General features: G+C 41.2%; 1 protein-coding gene across 2 annotated transcripts in view; it reads left to right on the forward strand.

Annotated features, from left to right (window-relative positions):
- kcnab1a (potassium voltage-gated channel subfamily A regulatory beta subunit 1a) overlaps window positions 1-14,206 on the forward strand; it is a 98,357-nt gene that overhangs the window by 2,631 nt on the left and 81,520 nt on the right. The window contains exon 1 of one of the 2 annotated variants that reach the window (XM_020095165.2): window positions 4,635-5,458. The exons of the other annotated variant lie outside the window; for it this stretch is intronic. Within the exon in view, the coding sequence (XP_019950724.1) occupies window positions 5,184-5,458 (275 nt within the window). The 5' untranslated portion in view covers window positions 4,635-5,183. Of the gene's footprint in view, window positions 1-4,634; window positions 5,459-14,206 lie in introns of those variants that run through there. 2 annotated transcript variants of the gene reach the window in all.

Below are 14,206 nucleotides of genomic sequence, written 5' to 3' on the forward strand. Positions count from 1 at the left end.
AGTAGTATATAAATATATATATATATATATATATATATATATATATATATATATGCACTGTGTGAATGTGTGTGTGAATGAATGAATGGCACAACTGTACTGTGAATCACTTTGAGTGGTCACCAAGCCTAGGAAATGGTAATATAAACATACTTACCATTAGATAACTGAATTTTGGTCGAGTTTTTGCACATATCTTTGATCCATTACAAAATCATATATTATGGGTCATAGGTCAGACCACACCTTTCTTCAATCTCGTTGTACATTTTGCTCTCACTCACCTGAAAGAACACTTGAGTGCATCTTGCACAGTAAAAGCAAACACTGTGTTTAGTTATTTCAGATGTGGTTTGTAGATGTTATCTAAACTTGGCTTGGTGACATGTTGGTGGCCGCACACTTCACATGCTCTTTGTATACACGCTCATTAAGATGCGATGAAAGCTACTCATGACCTGACAGACTGACTGACGAGGGCAAGTGGACCACCAATATAAAAAACCACACCGTGTGAATCACTTAGCACGACCTTCACACATACTTATGACTGACACCCCCCCCCCCCCCGAAAAGATGTGAGCATGAGATGAACCCTCCCCTAGCCAACTCATTTCACACACACACACTGAGCAATTGTTCAAATAATCCCCTCTTGAGAATCAATATCAATCGTTTGATCAATGTGACCTCATCAGTATAATGTCGATTCACATTTCTTGTTGAAAGAACGATGACACACACACACACACACACACACACACACAGTCTGCCAGCTCTCCTCTCTGGATGCCAAACAGCGTGCGATGGCTTGACGTCCTCCCTCTCATTTGAATCTGAACAATTGCTGCGATTTTTAGCTCTCCAGTGATTCTGCATAAAAACTGGGGCAGAAAATAACCACAGAAATCCTGAGCTTTTATAACTGAGCTAAAAATAGATGTTTCTTCTATTGCCACAAATGTGTCTAATGCTGGTGTGATTTTGATAGAATATTTAAAATACATTTAGAATACACTGGAAAAACATCTCTTCTGCGTCAATAGATTGGGGTGACTGTGTTGAATTTCAGTTTCTGTTGCCAAAAGACAACATTCCTATAATTGACAAACCCGATCCTGTACAGAGTGCAGGACGTTATGTGACTTATAGGATTAAATAAAATATGAATAATGCATTAATATAACAAAATATAAAGCCAAACACATTCCATAACTGTCATTCTCAGATGACTGTTGGTAATTAGGGAGTAAAGAGTTGTATCATCTCTTTAGTGAACACATGGCAGCACTGTTGCTGACTTTATTTTATTTCTTTTTTTATTCTTTCATTTGTCCTTTATTTAAACAGGAAGGTCCCATTGAGATACAATAGCTCTTAAATTACAAACCACAAGGCAGGTCCAGGTTTTTCAAAAGAGATTGAGATGTGTTTATATACAATACATCACCACAATCTCATACTGACAAAAATGTACTTTGGCAAAGGAAAAGCATTTTTAAAGTAAAATAGAAACCTAACTTATTCTCCGTCTGAATTTTATCGGCCTTAATAACACCTTCAGAGAAAAGTGCTCTTCAAAACTGAACTACAAGATAGAAGATATCGTTTTATCTTTTTAGCCTTTTTGAGATTTTCACCTTCACCCTTACCTTAGCCAGGGAGGTTATGTTTTCTATATGACATATTTCCAGGAAACATTGGGAAAGAACTCATAACATTTTGGTGCAGATCCAGATCAGGGGGCGGGGCAAACAATATTTTTTTATCACTTTCTTTAACATTGTGATCGTTTTTCAAAATTGATTTCAGAGAGAATAAATCATGGATATCAATGAAAAAATGTTTAGAGTGTGCATTTTAGTGCATTACAATATTATTTCATAAGGTGACTGCTGTTCCTTGACTGACTTATTTTGCTTTTTTTATTTATTTTTATTTTTTTCAATCAATCAAGCTTTCAATATCAAAAGCTATTAATAACACCTTCATGGAAGAGTGGTCCTCAAAACTACCACCATGCTAAGGTTCTCTCTGTTGCCACTGATCTTAAAGATTTTATCTTAGCTTGTGGATCTTTTGTCTTTAGAGACAAACCATCACCTCATATAATCTTGTGTTGTTCATAGCCTTTTTCACATCAGTTGGCCAACAGCTCCAGGCTCTTGCAGTAACACTTGACTGGATGAAATGATAGTGGCAGCCATCGGTATTGCTTGCCCTTCGCTGACCAGGTGTTATATTTCCACACCGCAGACAAAGGTGTGGCAACATGATACAGCTGCATGGAGAACAAAAACACATGTACTATTAGACCTTGATGGATGAAACGTTGGGACTGTGCCCAGATTGGCATCTTGCAGCCACCGTTTTGTTCTTGCACTAAAAGTATCCATCTCTCAATAGATTAAATATTAAGCACCATATTACCCAGCAGTCCCTATGTATTTATACAATCCGTGTAATATAATATCATCAGCCTCATTTTGCTCTCAGCATTAAGCTAGATTTTTAATGATAATAACAATGTGATTTAGTGCAGAATGTAGGGCAACACTCTGATGTTAAACAGGAGCAGGACACTCCCTGAGGGCTGGAGACTGATCACTGGCATAATTGTTGCTGCCATAGAGTCGGGGGGCATCGACAGAGCTTCCACACTGGATTAAACAACAGATAATTCATGTTTATTACACAGCACATAGAAAGTGAAAATGGAAAGACTTTGAAATGTGGCCATGAGCTCGAGTCATTTTTAGAAATCCATCCCCAAACAAGGTGTGCAGTGTTGTGCCATATATGTCAGGCTGCTCTACCCAATCTGTTTCTATCAAGCTGTGCACACTGGATAATTATAAGACATATGCATTGTATGGGGATTCACTCACTGGAGGGCGTGCATGTGGGGGCGGCGGGGGCAAAATGAAAGAGACAGAAAAAGACGACTAATTAGTCTCAGGGAGCGTGACGCTGACGGTGGTAAAGGGAAACATAATGAAACAGGAAAAAGTGAGACAAGTGATCAACAACGACGAGGGCAACTGGGAGAAAAAGGGATTCACATGCACACCACCACCCACAAATGGACCCTGCCATTGATCATGCATGTATAAGCTTTGCGTGTATGGATGTGTATGTGTCTAGTGTCTATAAATACACTGTAAACACACTCTGGTGTTTCAAAAGCTCAGCTGACTTTCCTGCTGCCAGACAGGATCAGTTTTTCCACCCATCCTGTCAGACAATGGACACAGCTGCCCCTCTGCCCAACCTCCCTGCCTGATTCTACGTATGAGTGTGTGTATATGAATTGTGAATTATGTTTAAGGTGTCTGCTCTGGAAAAAAAAAAAAGTCCTCCTTGAACTAAGTTTTGATCAAAGAAAATCGTGTTAATGCGAGGCCATTTTGATTGTTGCAAGTCAATCATTGGTGTAATTTCTTTTGTGTAATGACTTTTGCAAATTAAGAAAAACTACATTTTAAATCCAATCCAAGCAGATGTTACCTGAGACATGTCGAGGGGAAAGAATCTCAATCCTGACAAACGTTGAATTTAGACTATAGTCGTCAGGAGAAGATGGATTCATGTATATTACAATGAAAAGCATCAGCAGCACATTCACACTAGTTACAGACTTCATTGCATGAATGATTCCAGTAATGTTTGTGTGATAGATTCCTACAATTGTGGGTAAATTGTATTTCATATCATTTTTGGCTCTGTGTATGTTGGACCCAAGTAGCAATTGCCATAATTATTGTGTGTGTGTGGGTGTTCATGAAAGAAAAAGGACAGTGTGAATCTAAACTAAAATTTCCTGATATGGGGAACGACATTCCTCATCATTCCCACAATCCACTGGAGGACCAGACGTGATGTCATTGAATGCTCCCATAAGGAGGCCAGAGGTGAGAGATTATGTACAGTGTGTGTGTGTGGTGTGAGATTGAAGGAAAGACAGAAAACAGACCAGAGAAAGAAGCTTCCCTGTTTTAAATTGTGGTTCACTTCATTACGATAACACTGCCCTCAGACTGTGTGCAGTTGTGCAAGGCTTGTTGACTGTGTTCATGTGTGTGTGTGTGTGTATGTGTGAGACAGCGTGTGTTTACTTTAGTTGCGTGTTATGGTCAAAACTCCAGCGTTCGCTTTGTTTAGAGAGAGGCTGAGGAGAAAGAGAGTGGTGAGACAAGAAAGACAAAAGAGATGTGGTAGAATAAAAGGAGTATTGGGGATGAAAAAGTAAGAAAAGTACATGCGCACAAAACGTACACGTTTGCAGTGTAATATCTTTGTGCGTCTGTGCGGAATGAAAGAAAATGAAGAAAAAGGAAAAGTAGGAGATGTAAATGCTGGAAGAGCGACAAGAGGGGAAATCAGGAATAAGTGAATGGGCTTGTGACAGAGGGAATACTGAGAGACAAAGGAGGGATGATGGGGAAAGTGAGAGTGAGGATAAGAGAGGGCTAGAGAAATGGAAGAAGAGAGAGAAACAGACAGAGAGAGGGAGAGGGAGAGAGAGAGTGAGAGCGAGAGAGAGTGAGAGAGAGAGAGAGAGAAGGAGAGGGAGGGCGGGAAAAAATGTCCCAGATTCCCATGCCATTTAATAGGGAGCAAAACCAAACTGAGCTTATAATGTAGACTGGCTGAGCAGGGGGCAAAGTGACAGCATGAGTGTGTGTGTGTGTGTGTGTGTGTTGTGTGAGACAGGGACCAGACGAGAGAGAGAGAGAGACAAGTGAGTTATTTGTGTGTGTATGTCTCTCTCTCTCTAGCTTTATGTGTGTTTGTGAATAGTGAACATATGTGGCACAGCCCATGGTGAAGTACATGTAAGGAAAAAGCCTGTTTTTCCTGTGCGGACGTGCAGCCTGGACCTTACCTCGACTCTCTGCTGCATTTCTTTTTTCAAATGATGTTTTCCCAAGTTGGATTTTCTTCCCTTTCGGTTTTTTTCTTGAAAAAATAAGCGGAATTCACTTTGTGTGGAGCGTCATCCAGAGGAATACTTATTTTCTGTTTCCTTTGAGCTTCTACACACACACAGTCCTCTGCTCCATGTAGCGCTGCGTGGGCGAGGGGCCTACCTGGATTAGTGTGAGCGTACATGTTTGTGGGACAGACTCACAGAAGAAGGGAGAGACTGAAAGAGAGAATAAAGTGAAGACGGGAGCAGGAGGATGTATCTGTACAAAGCGACGTGCCCAGAGATTCCTAACCCCAAGCAGAAGGGGTCCCGGGGTCAGGTCGTGGTCCAGGCTCAAGGCCCGGGCCAGGGGAGGCTGGTCAACCATGCGCCCGCGGGGACGGGACCTCGACCATACGCTCCTCTGATGTTGTGGACAGCGAACAAACCCAACAGCGTGGCGGAGCTCAAACAGCTGGAGGAGTTTCTCAACTTCCACTCGCTCTCTCTGCACGACACAGTGAAGAGTCAGTCAGGCATGGTCTACAGGTAACCTTACCTGTGCATGCATGTGTGTGTGTGTGTGTTTGTTAGAGGTTCCGGAATTTTATAGGGGCTTCTTAATGCTCCGAGGTCGTCATGGCAACCCTAGCAGCATGACTGCTGATGAGTGGGACGGTTCTTGTCACTTTGTCACTTTCGACTTGTGACTGACTGAGCTGTTCTGATTTTTCTGTTTGGATTCCTTTGGATTGATGTTTCTGGTTGATTCACTTTCTTTCTTCCATTCTTTATTTTTTTCTGACTTCGGAGCCAGAATTGATTTTCTACATTTTATAGATGAGAGCTTTGTCGTTCAGGTTGTTGGTTGGTTATGTGATATGTAGTTCTTTTGCCTTTATCAGTTTTGTGTATTTTTTTAACTTTTTTAACTGATTGTCATGTTCAGGTTTTCATTGAGACCTGATGTGAGGAAAACAGTATCTAACTCAAGAGCCATCACATCCATCCACTGCCTCACACACTGTGTCTTTAAATTTGAAATCTCTAACTATTTTAAGGTCACTGTTATATTATGCAATGTTGGATTCATCAGAGGGACTATTGATGTCCATGTGAAACCCACTCACTGATTGATCGCCCTCCAGAGGCACGTATTTATGTCAGTGTGTTATATGAGTGCTTACAGTAGTGATTTGATCTGATTCATTAACTCTTTATTGACAAATTCAAACAAACAGAGGTAAATTAGATTTTCTGCACATTACACATACAGGCGCGTGCACACACACACACACACATGCACAGACACATGCACACACACACACACACGCACACACACACACACATGCACACATGCACACACAGTCACGCATTTGTGTGTGAAAACTGTAGTTAATACTTGTTTCACCGTTACCCTTAGCTAAACCTAAACCTAACCTGAACCTAAGCCTAAACCTAAAAATAACCTAGCTACTGGTTGACATAGCAGTCGCTTGAGCCACACACATGGATACTGGAATGCTTGGAACTGTAAAACATCAACAGGACACTAAAAGCTTTTCTCAAGAACTCAGGGGGCTACGGATACCGATTTCCAAGTCACCTCCTCCACATAGATGACATCAAGCTGTATACCAAGAGTGAGCGAAACATTGACGCGCTGATCCCCACCATCAGAATCTACAGCAACGACATCAGAATGTCATTCAGACTGGAAAAGTGCGGTCAGATCAAAAAGAGGCAAGATGATCAGAACTGAAGGGATTAAACTACCAGAAGGCAACATAACAGATGTCCAGGACAGCTACAAATACCTTGGGATCCCACTGGCAAATGGAAACCATGAGGAGGCCGCAAGGAAAGGAGTCACAGCCAAATACCTACACAGAGTAAGGCAAGTCAGCTGAATGGAAAGAATTAGGTCAGTGCCATCAAAACAAATGCCCTGCCAGGCATCAGATACCCAGCTGGTGTAATATCTTGGCCAGAGGAGGAGATAGAGGACACTAATATCAAGACAGGGAAGCTCCTCACAGCACCCAGAGGCTGTACGCTGTGCGAATGGAGGGAGGCAGAGGACTAGTGAGCATCAAAGCCACTATCCAGGGAGAGGCACAGAAAACCCAGAACTACATCAGGTAGATGGTATGATGATGAGGAGGAGGAAATTATCATGGAGGGATGAGAACAAGAACAGGCCCCAATGAGGACAAGAAAAGGCCCCAAGCACAAGATCCATAGAGGCCAGGGTTTACCGCAGTAGACAAGACTCAAGGTGCAGGCTGTGCAAAGGGCCCCTGAGACAGTCCAGCACACAGCAGTTTGTAAGATGTAGGATGGGACACAAACACTGAGAGGCATAACCAAGTGGCTGGGATAGTGCAGGAGGTGTGCAGAGTATGGATTAGAGGTGCCCAAGTCCTGCGCGGAGCTAAGATCCTGTGGGACTTCAGATTCCAGACTGACAAACAACTGCTGGCAAACAACCAGACAAAAAACAGAAGATGACTGTATATATATATATAGTATAATCAAAGTTGTACAACTGATTTCAAAAGAAGTAACAAGTGGGCTAATGTGTTTCAGTAGTAGACATTAATGCACCACTGTATCAATCCTCCAAATGGCTAATGTTAAGTCTTAAATGGTTTTTGAGTTTTTGAAGATAATCTGCTTCATGAGATCCTCGGGGCGCCGGTATAGAGAGTCACTACCGTCTTATGTTTGTTGTTTGTCTTTGGGTTTGTAGTCTGTGACTAAGCATCGTGTTGGTGAGTGGTTTGAGCCAGTGTGATTGGAACATTGTGGATGGCTGCTCTGCCCTACGGCCACAGAGCAGCATGTCGCCGCTTCACCTTCATTGTGTTGTTGCTAAAGTGGTGAAGAAAAGGAGGAGAGTGAATTCAAATAGCATCTCATTCTCTGCTGTTGGTTGTAGCTAGTTATTACACCAGGAAAGGTGCCTTTTATGTGATCAACCACTTGCTTCACATTCACAAAGTAACACTGTTGCCATCAACAAACACTGTCAGGCTTTAGAGGAAGCACTACAAGTTAATATCTCATAATTATGCTTATTTGCATATAAGGGAAAAAAACACACAACTCCAAACTTGAACCAAACACAAGCGATTTCCATTTCCAGTTTACCAGATGCATCCAAATGAGGCTGGGCACTGTTGTGCAGAAATGTGGGTCCGTGTGTGACTTATAATTGGCGAGGCTGCTGGCTTAGCGTTTCCATGAATTGTATTTTGGTCGTTCGAACATCAAGTCCACTCCCACCCCCACCCGGGCCTTTCTCATCCCCGTATTCTGCAAACGTGCATCTGTAACAATCAGTGTAATAATAAGAACGCCCTGAACCTGTTCTGTCGCGTTGGCACAGAAGAAACGACAGCATAAGAGAGACACATCTCCATCACGTCCCTGTGCCCTCCAAAGAGAGAGACTGAGAGAGAGTGGGGGGTGTATGGAGGAGAGCAGTCTGTGTCCCTGCAGGGTCAACCTGGCTGTGGGAGCTCATATGTCTATGTGCTGCGAGCATTTCGCTTTGGGACCTCGGCATTTACTGTATGTATATATAGGTCTATGTGTGAGTATGTGTTGCATGCATGTGCTTCAAAGTGAAAGTCTTTAGTTATTACCATGGTAACCTCATAAAAAGCTGGTTGTCTATGTCCTTTTCCAGGTCACTGTGTATCAGGAGTGGGCACAAAAAAGCATTTAAATAGAAAGACACACACACACGCACACACACACACACACACACCACACTTAAACCAGGACCTCATTATATCTGGCTTTTGGTCCCCATGATATGTACTGGTTCTGACAAAATCAGTGTTTATACTGGAAAGGGTCCAAAAGAGGCAATCAAAACACACACACACACACACACACACACACACACACACACACACACACACACACACACACACACACAGAGAGAGAGAAAATATTACTTTATCTACTTCAGAGATTCTTTCTTAAATAACAAAAACCAGACCAAATGAAAGTCAACTCCAGCAGAATATTAATACATGATGATTTTATTAACATATGAACACAACAGAGGAAAAGATGCATATCAGTGAAGAACCCTAAAGAGCTCCTATGTTCTTCACTTTTTCTTAATAATCAACTCACAATGACAAGGTCCTGATCGCCAGGTTGGAAACCACTGTCATGACATCAGTACACCCTTAAACAATTTTGAACACTGGTACTACCATACGGATACATCACAAAAATGATTTCCCAATAGCACAAAAAAAGCCTCTCTTTTATTTACTTATTACTCTCTTAATAGATAGAAACACAAGAGCACACACAAACGCATGTATAATTCCTACTTTTTGGAAACCATTTTAGTTACAAAATAAAATACAAAAAAACACTGATGGGTAGAGGAAGAACTATGAGATGATAGTAGAGCCACAGCTTCTCATGCCCTACAGATTATTAGTCATGAGTGTGTGTGTCTGTTGGGGGCGTAGGTGTGTATTTTCAGTTGTGACCGACTATCTGTGCGTGTGTATTTGTAAGACAGCAACCACTGCTTCTTATGTGTGCATGCTCATTGTATCGTTAATGTGCATGTTGTAGGCCGGGGCGACGATTTACTGCTGTTCAACGCAGAACATATGCACTCAACATTTCCTCTGGGCTAATGTGACTTATAATTATCTAGTCAGCTGCAGATATTGTTGCTATGAGACAACGTAACTCAACCAAGTTAGAAAAACAGAGATCTTTGTTCCAGAAAGAGGATCAAAAATAAAAATCTTCAGAAAGTGGTTTTGACCTGCAGCCAGAGCACATGTTTCTCCTGAACACATCACCACTGGATGTCATCAGGCACAGGCTCATGCTGGTGTTTCCTCCCCGGCTCTGTTGTTCTTCGTCTTTGCTTTCGTTTGCTTTCTCACTCCGGTCTTCTTGCATTGTATTAAAGAGGCTGCAGCTGTTACAGTTATAAAACGCCTCTGCCATCTGCCATTATTGAATCATTTGAATGTGAGAAAGTCTTTTTCCTGCTCCCTGTGGCAGTAGTCAACTCTGCAGGAAATTACTCAGAATAAGTTGCATAGTTTTATTTCAATAGTCTCAGTTGTGTTTTTGTATTTGGAAAATGCTGTAACATGCCAGTTGAGTAATGAGTTCACGATTTACATAGCCTACTTTCTGAGATGCCAGTGCTCTGGTGGAGTAATACTTGGTGCTTCAGGACAGGAATGAGGGTTCCCTGTATTTTATTTTTGGAAATTAAATGAAAATTAAGCCTGAATTTTTTTTTTTCCTGTAATGTGAAAACCAGGTACATCCCCTTTTAACCCAAATGTCTGAGTAGTTACAGATGCAGATGCACTCGGCTGATGTTTGATCACTCTGAATTAAAGCAGACGCCAGTTCAATCAGCAAAGTGGGAAAATAGATTAATCAAAAGCCCATGATATTATTGGACACAGAGCAGGGAATGCTGGGTGAAGGAACAAGAGTGAAGGGGCATTTAGACCTCCAGGGCCAGAAAGTCACATATGCCATGTGTTGGGGTTTATGTGTATGTGTGTGTGTGTGTGTCTGTTTGTGTGTGTGCGTGTGTGTGTGTGTGTGTGTATGTGTGTGGACAGTCTGGATGTTTGTCAGTCCATCTGATTAAATGAGCTATGACTGCTGATAGACGTCACGTGGTGTGAAGGTGACAGAGTTACAGTGTCCCCACAGTTGCTCCTCTTCTCCTCTGTCACTCACTTTTTTTCTTCTCCCCTGTCGTTTTCACTCTCCTAGTCTGAACATCTTTCACTGATTTCTTCCTTTAAATATCTTTTCAAATAGCACAGGGTTTAAAACACTTGAAAATTAGATGCAAGCACTCAATAATTCAAAAACTCAGAGTGAAACTGTATCATAAATCCACCCCTTCACTTTTTTGTTTCACAGTTTTTAATCAGTATTCTTATGAGGGAGGCTGATCTGCTTTATAAGAGCAACTACTTTTGCATATTTATGATGTATTACAATATATTCTGAGCTGTATTCTTGCCCAGAGGCGGAATGTGTTTTTGTAGAGGGAAACAACATATACCATCCATTCCATCCATTATCTATACCGCTCATCCTGTGAGGGTCCCAACCCCTGCTGACAGGGGCAAGATACAGAGACAAACAACTATTCACATTCATACCTATGATCAATTAGGAGTAGAGATACGTGGAGAAAACCCACACACACTCAGGGAGAACATGTACACTCCCCACAGAAAGACCCAAGCCAAACTGGGAGTCAAACCAAGAAACGTTCTGCTGTGAGGTGACAGTGCTAACTATTCCCATTTAAATCTGATTGATCTGATCTGATCTTCTGAAAAATACAATTTTCTGTGAAAAAGAGAAATTATGCAGGAGAGTGTATCATCAAATGTGCTCTGACACAGGGAAAATGTGCATTCAATAGTTGTTTGCTCTTGTAGTAAATTTTAGTTTGCATTATATCGTTTAGGATTAAGGGCTACTGTTAATAAACACAGTAGTGCCAGCAGTACTTTATGTACAATGGATGTTTCAATTCTTTGGATTGATTACAAGGTAAAGTTCAAATTTGTGTAGTATAGAGTCACCATTTGGCTGATTGTCCTGCTAATTAATAATTTGATTTAAGTGACAGTATATAGTTACAACATAAATGTTAACATATCATTTAATGCTCTGTTCCAGATAATAACTTCAGCTAATTTAAATCTATGTCTGTTCCCAGGTCAGATTAGGACAATGACAGCACATAGCACAATGATGAAAAATACACAATACTCTAACAATATAACACACAGCAAAGTGCAAAGCAAGTCATGAGAACCATTAGGTGGATGTGAAAATGTGTGAGTTCAGAGCTGAACAGCTTTTCAGACTTTTAAAGCTTTTTATTTTAGAAAGCTGCAGTTCCTCGAATCGTCAGGTCGGGTGTTCCACTGATTTGTGGCCGATACAGAAAAGACGGATTGCTCTAATGCAGTGTGTGGAAATGGTCTGGTACAATCCAGTATCGAAGCTATTCCGGAGGCTGAGATAGAATTTATTGAGCTTGCAAACACATTTTGGCTGACGGATTGTGATTTTGAAATCCATCCATTTGCATGTTTCTTGGAGACTCGCTCAGCCAAATAAACACAACATTGCTGTGTCTGAACCTCTAATGAGAGAGAGCAGCAGTGACTTTTCACTGACTGCAGCCAGTCAAGCTTCTGTCCTACCTGGACCCAAGCCTTGTGTTCACTCCCAGTGTTTAGCCTCTGGTATCTGCCTATGTAAGGAGAAGCTGTCCAGGCATGCAGGGTTATTTATCATGGTGGATGACAGACAGAGACAGCACGGGTGAGGAGTCGAAGGAGAGAGAGAGAGGAGATGAAGAGAGGTAAAGAAAAGTCAAATACTAGTAACACAAAGATTTTAAAAAGAAAGAGCTAATTCGTATAATGATAAATGTAAAAAGCTCAGTTACAGGACAGTTGTGTGTTAGCCAGATTGTGTGTGTGTGTATCTGTGTGAGTGTGTGTCAGTCTGTGTTGTTAATCAGAGCCTAGTGAAGCTGTGCTTTGTAACCAATCGATACCCAAGAAACACTGTGCACTCAACCAGAGATTCATTGAACATGCATGGAACTCGACACAGAATCAAACACACACACACACACACACACACACACACACACTGGCATCCAGATAAATGCGTCAATTGATCATCCTTTATTCATCTTGGAAAGCAAGTGAATATTTAATATAGGAGCTGGTATCCTCATTAAATACTTCATTGGTGCAGCAGTCACAGAAACAAGTGTGTGTGTGTGTGTGTGAATGTGTAAGGCTTGTGGAACTGGCTGTATTTTCACGGTGTCTGTTTAATCAGTGGGTGATTCATTACACTGTGGTTTCTGTTGGCAAGTCAAAAGTATGTTTTATTGCATACTTAATAAAATCCACTTGTCTCCAATTCATACTAAAAAAGGGCGGGCATCACTAAGACTAAACACTCAAAACTAGAAAGTAAAGCTGTGCTCACAGCAGAATAAGTTCCTGCAGGTTTAAAGACATTTCCATAATGAATGCTTCAAAGCCTGGAGGGCGTGTTAAACTGTGATGGGCTTTACACACAAGGTACGCACCAAGATCCTGTGACACCTTTGGCTTAGAACCAATCATGTGATAAATGACTTTGGACGGAGAGGAAGAGACAAGGGAAAAAACAGGGGTTGAATGGTACAGTGTGTTTTATTAAGCTACACAGTATTTAAGCCAGTGAAGGCATGCAACTATGTAGATTTAGTATTTGAGTATTTTCCTGTCAGGCCACTTTTTACATTATTTCATTGCAAAGTTTTTACTTCTGATACTTTTTCGAGTTCATTCCCTTTCAATATACTTATATACATTTACCAGAGGAACATTTTCACAGCAGGATTTTTACTTTTCTAATAATCTTAACTGAAGTTAATATTTCTGCACACGGGGTTAAAGCAAGTTATTTTTCTGCAGTGCATGTTGTAAAAACTACTCTGACCTCATGGTTCTCCTCCTCAAATGTAGTAAAATTTCTCATCCGGACCTGACTGATGTGTCATCGTCTTTCCCCTGAGTTAATCATGTTTGATAAGAACATTTGGAATTTAAACTGCCTTGGTTCTGGTGCACAGACATTTATTTATCAAATGTATGTATTTATATATTCACTTTTTTATTTTATAATTCTTATTTCACTCAATGGGTGTATTAAAGGTTGTATGTTTTCACCCCCAAACAAAAAAACAATGTATTGTGAACTAAAAAGCCAGCTTGTTAATGCTCATCTTGTTGAAGCAGCGCCCCCTCTGGTCGGAGGTGTCCACGTGTGAAACCCTCAGGTGAGGTGCACGTGCTCAGGTGTCTTCACTGTTTCCTGCAACAACAACATGGATGAAAAACCTTCTCTCCAAACTAAATACTCACAGTAAACAGAGTCATTCGAACCACACAACGGGCACAAGGTCAGAGTTAGCTTGTTAGCTTGTTAGCTGCTACCAACAGTCGGAGATTAAAGATGAGGAGTGGACAGACAGAGGAAAAGAAGATGGCCTCTTCAAACTGCGTGAGTAACACTGTCTCCATCTTTGTCTCATCGGCTGTATAAGATGTGAGTGTCTCTTTATTTGCTGCTGGTTAAATGTCTGTCTGTGGTTTACTGCTCCTCACTGCAGAGACTGTCTGAGCCTCTTACACTTGAACTCACTGTGTAAAACGTATTGTTTGTTGTGCGTCATTTTAT

The sequence above is a fragment of the Paralichthys olivaceus genome, chromosome 11 (assembly GCF_024713975.1).
Source record: "Paralichthys olivaceus isolate ysfri-2021 chromosome 11, ASM2471397v2, whole genome shotgun sequence".
Taxonomy (NCBI): Eukaryota; Metazoa; Chordata; class Actinopteri; order Pleuronectiformes; family Paralichthyidae; genus Paralichthys; species Paralichthys olivaceus.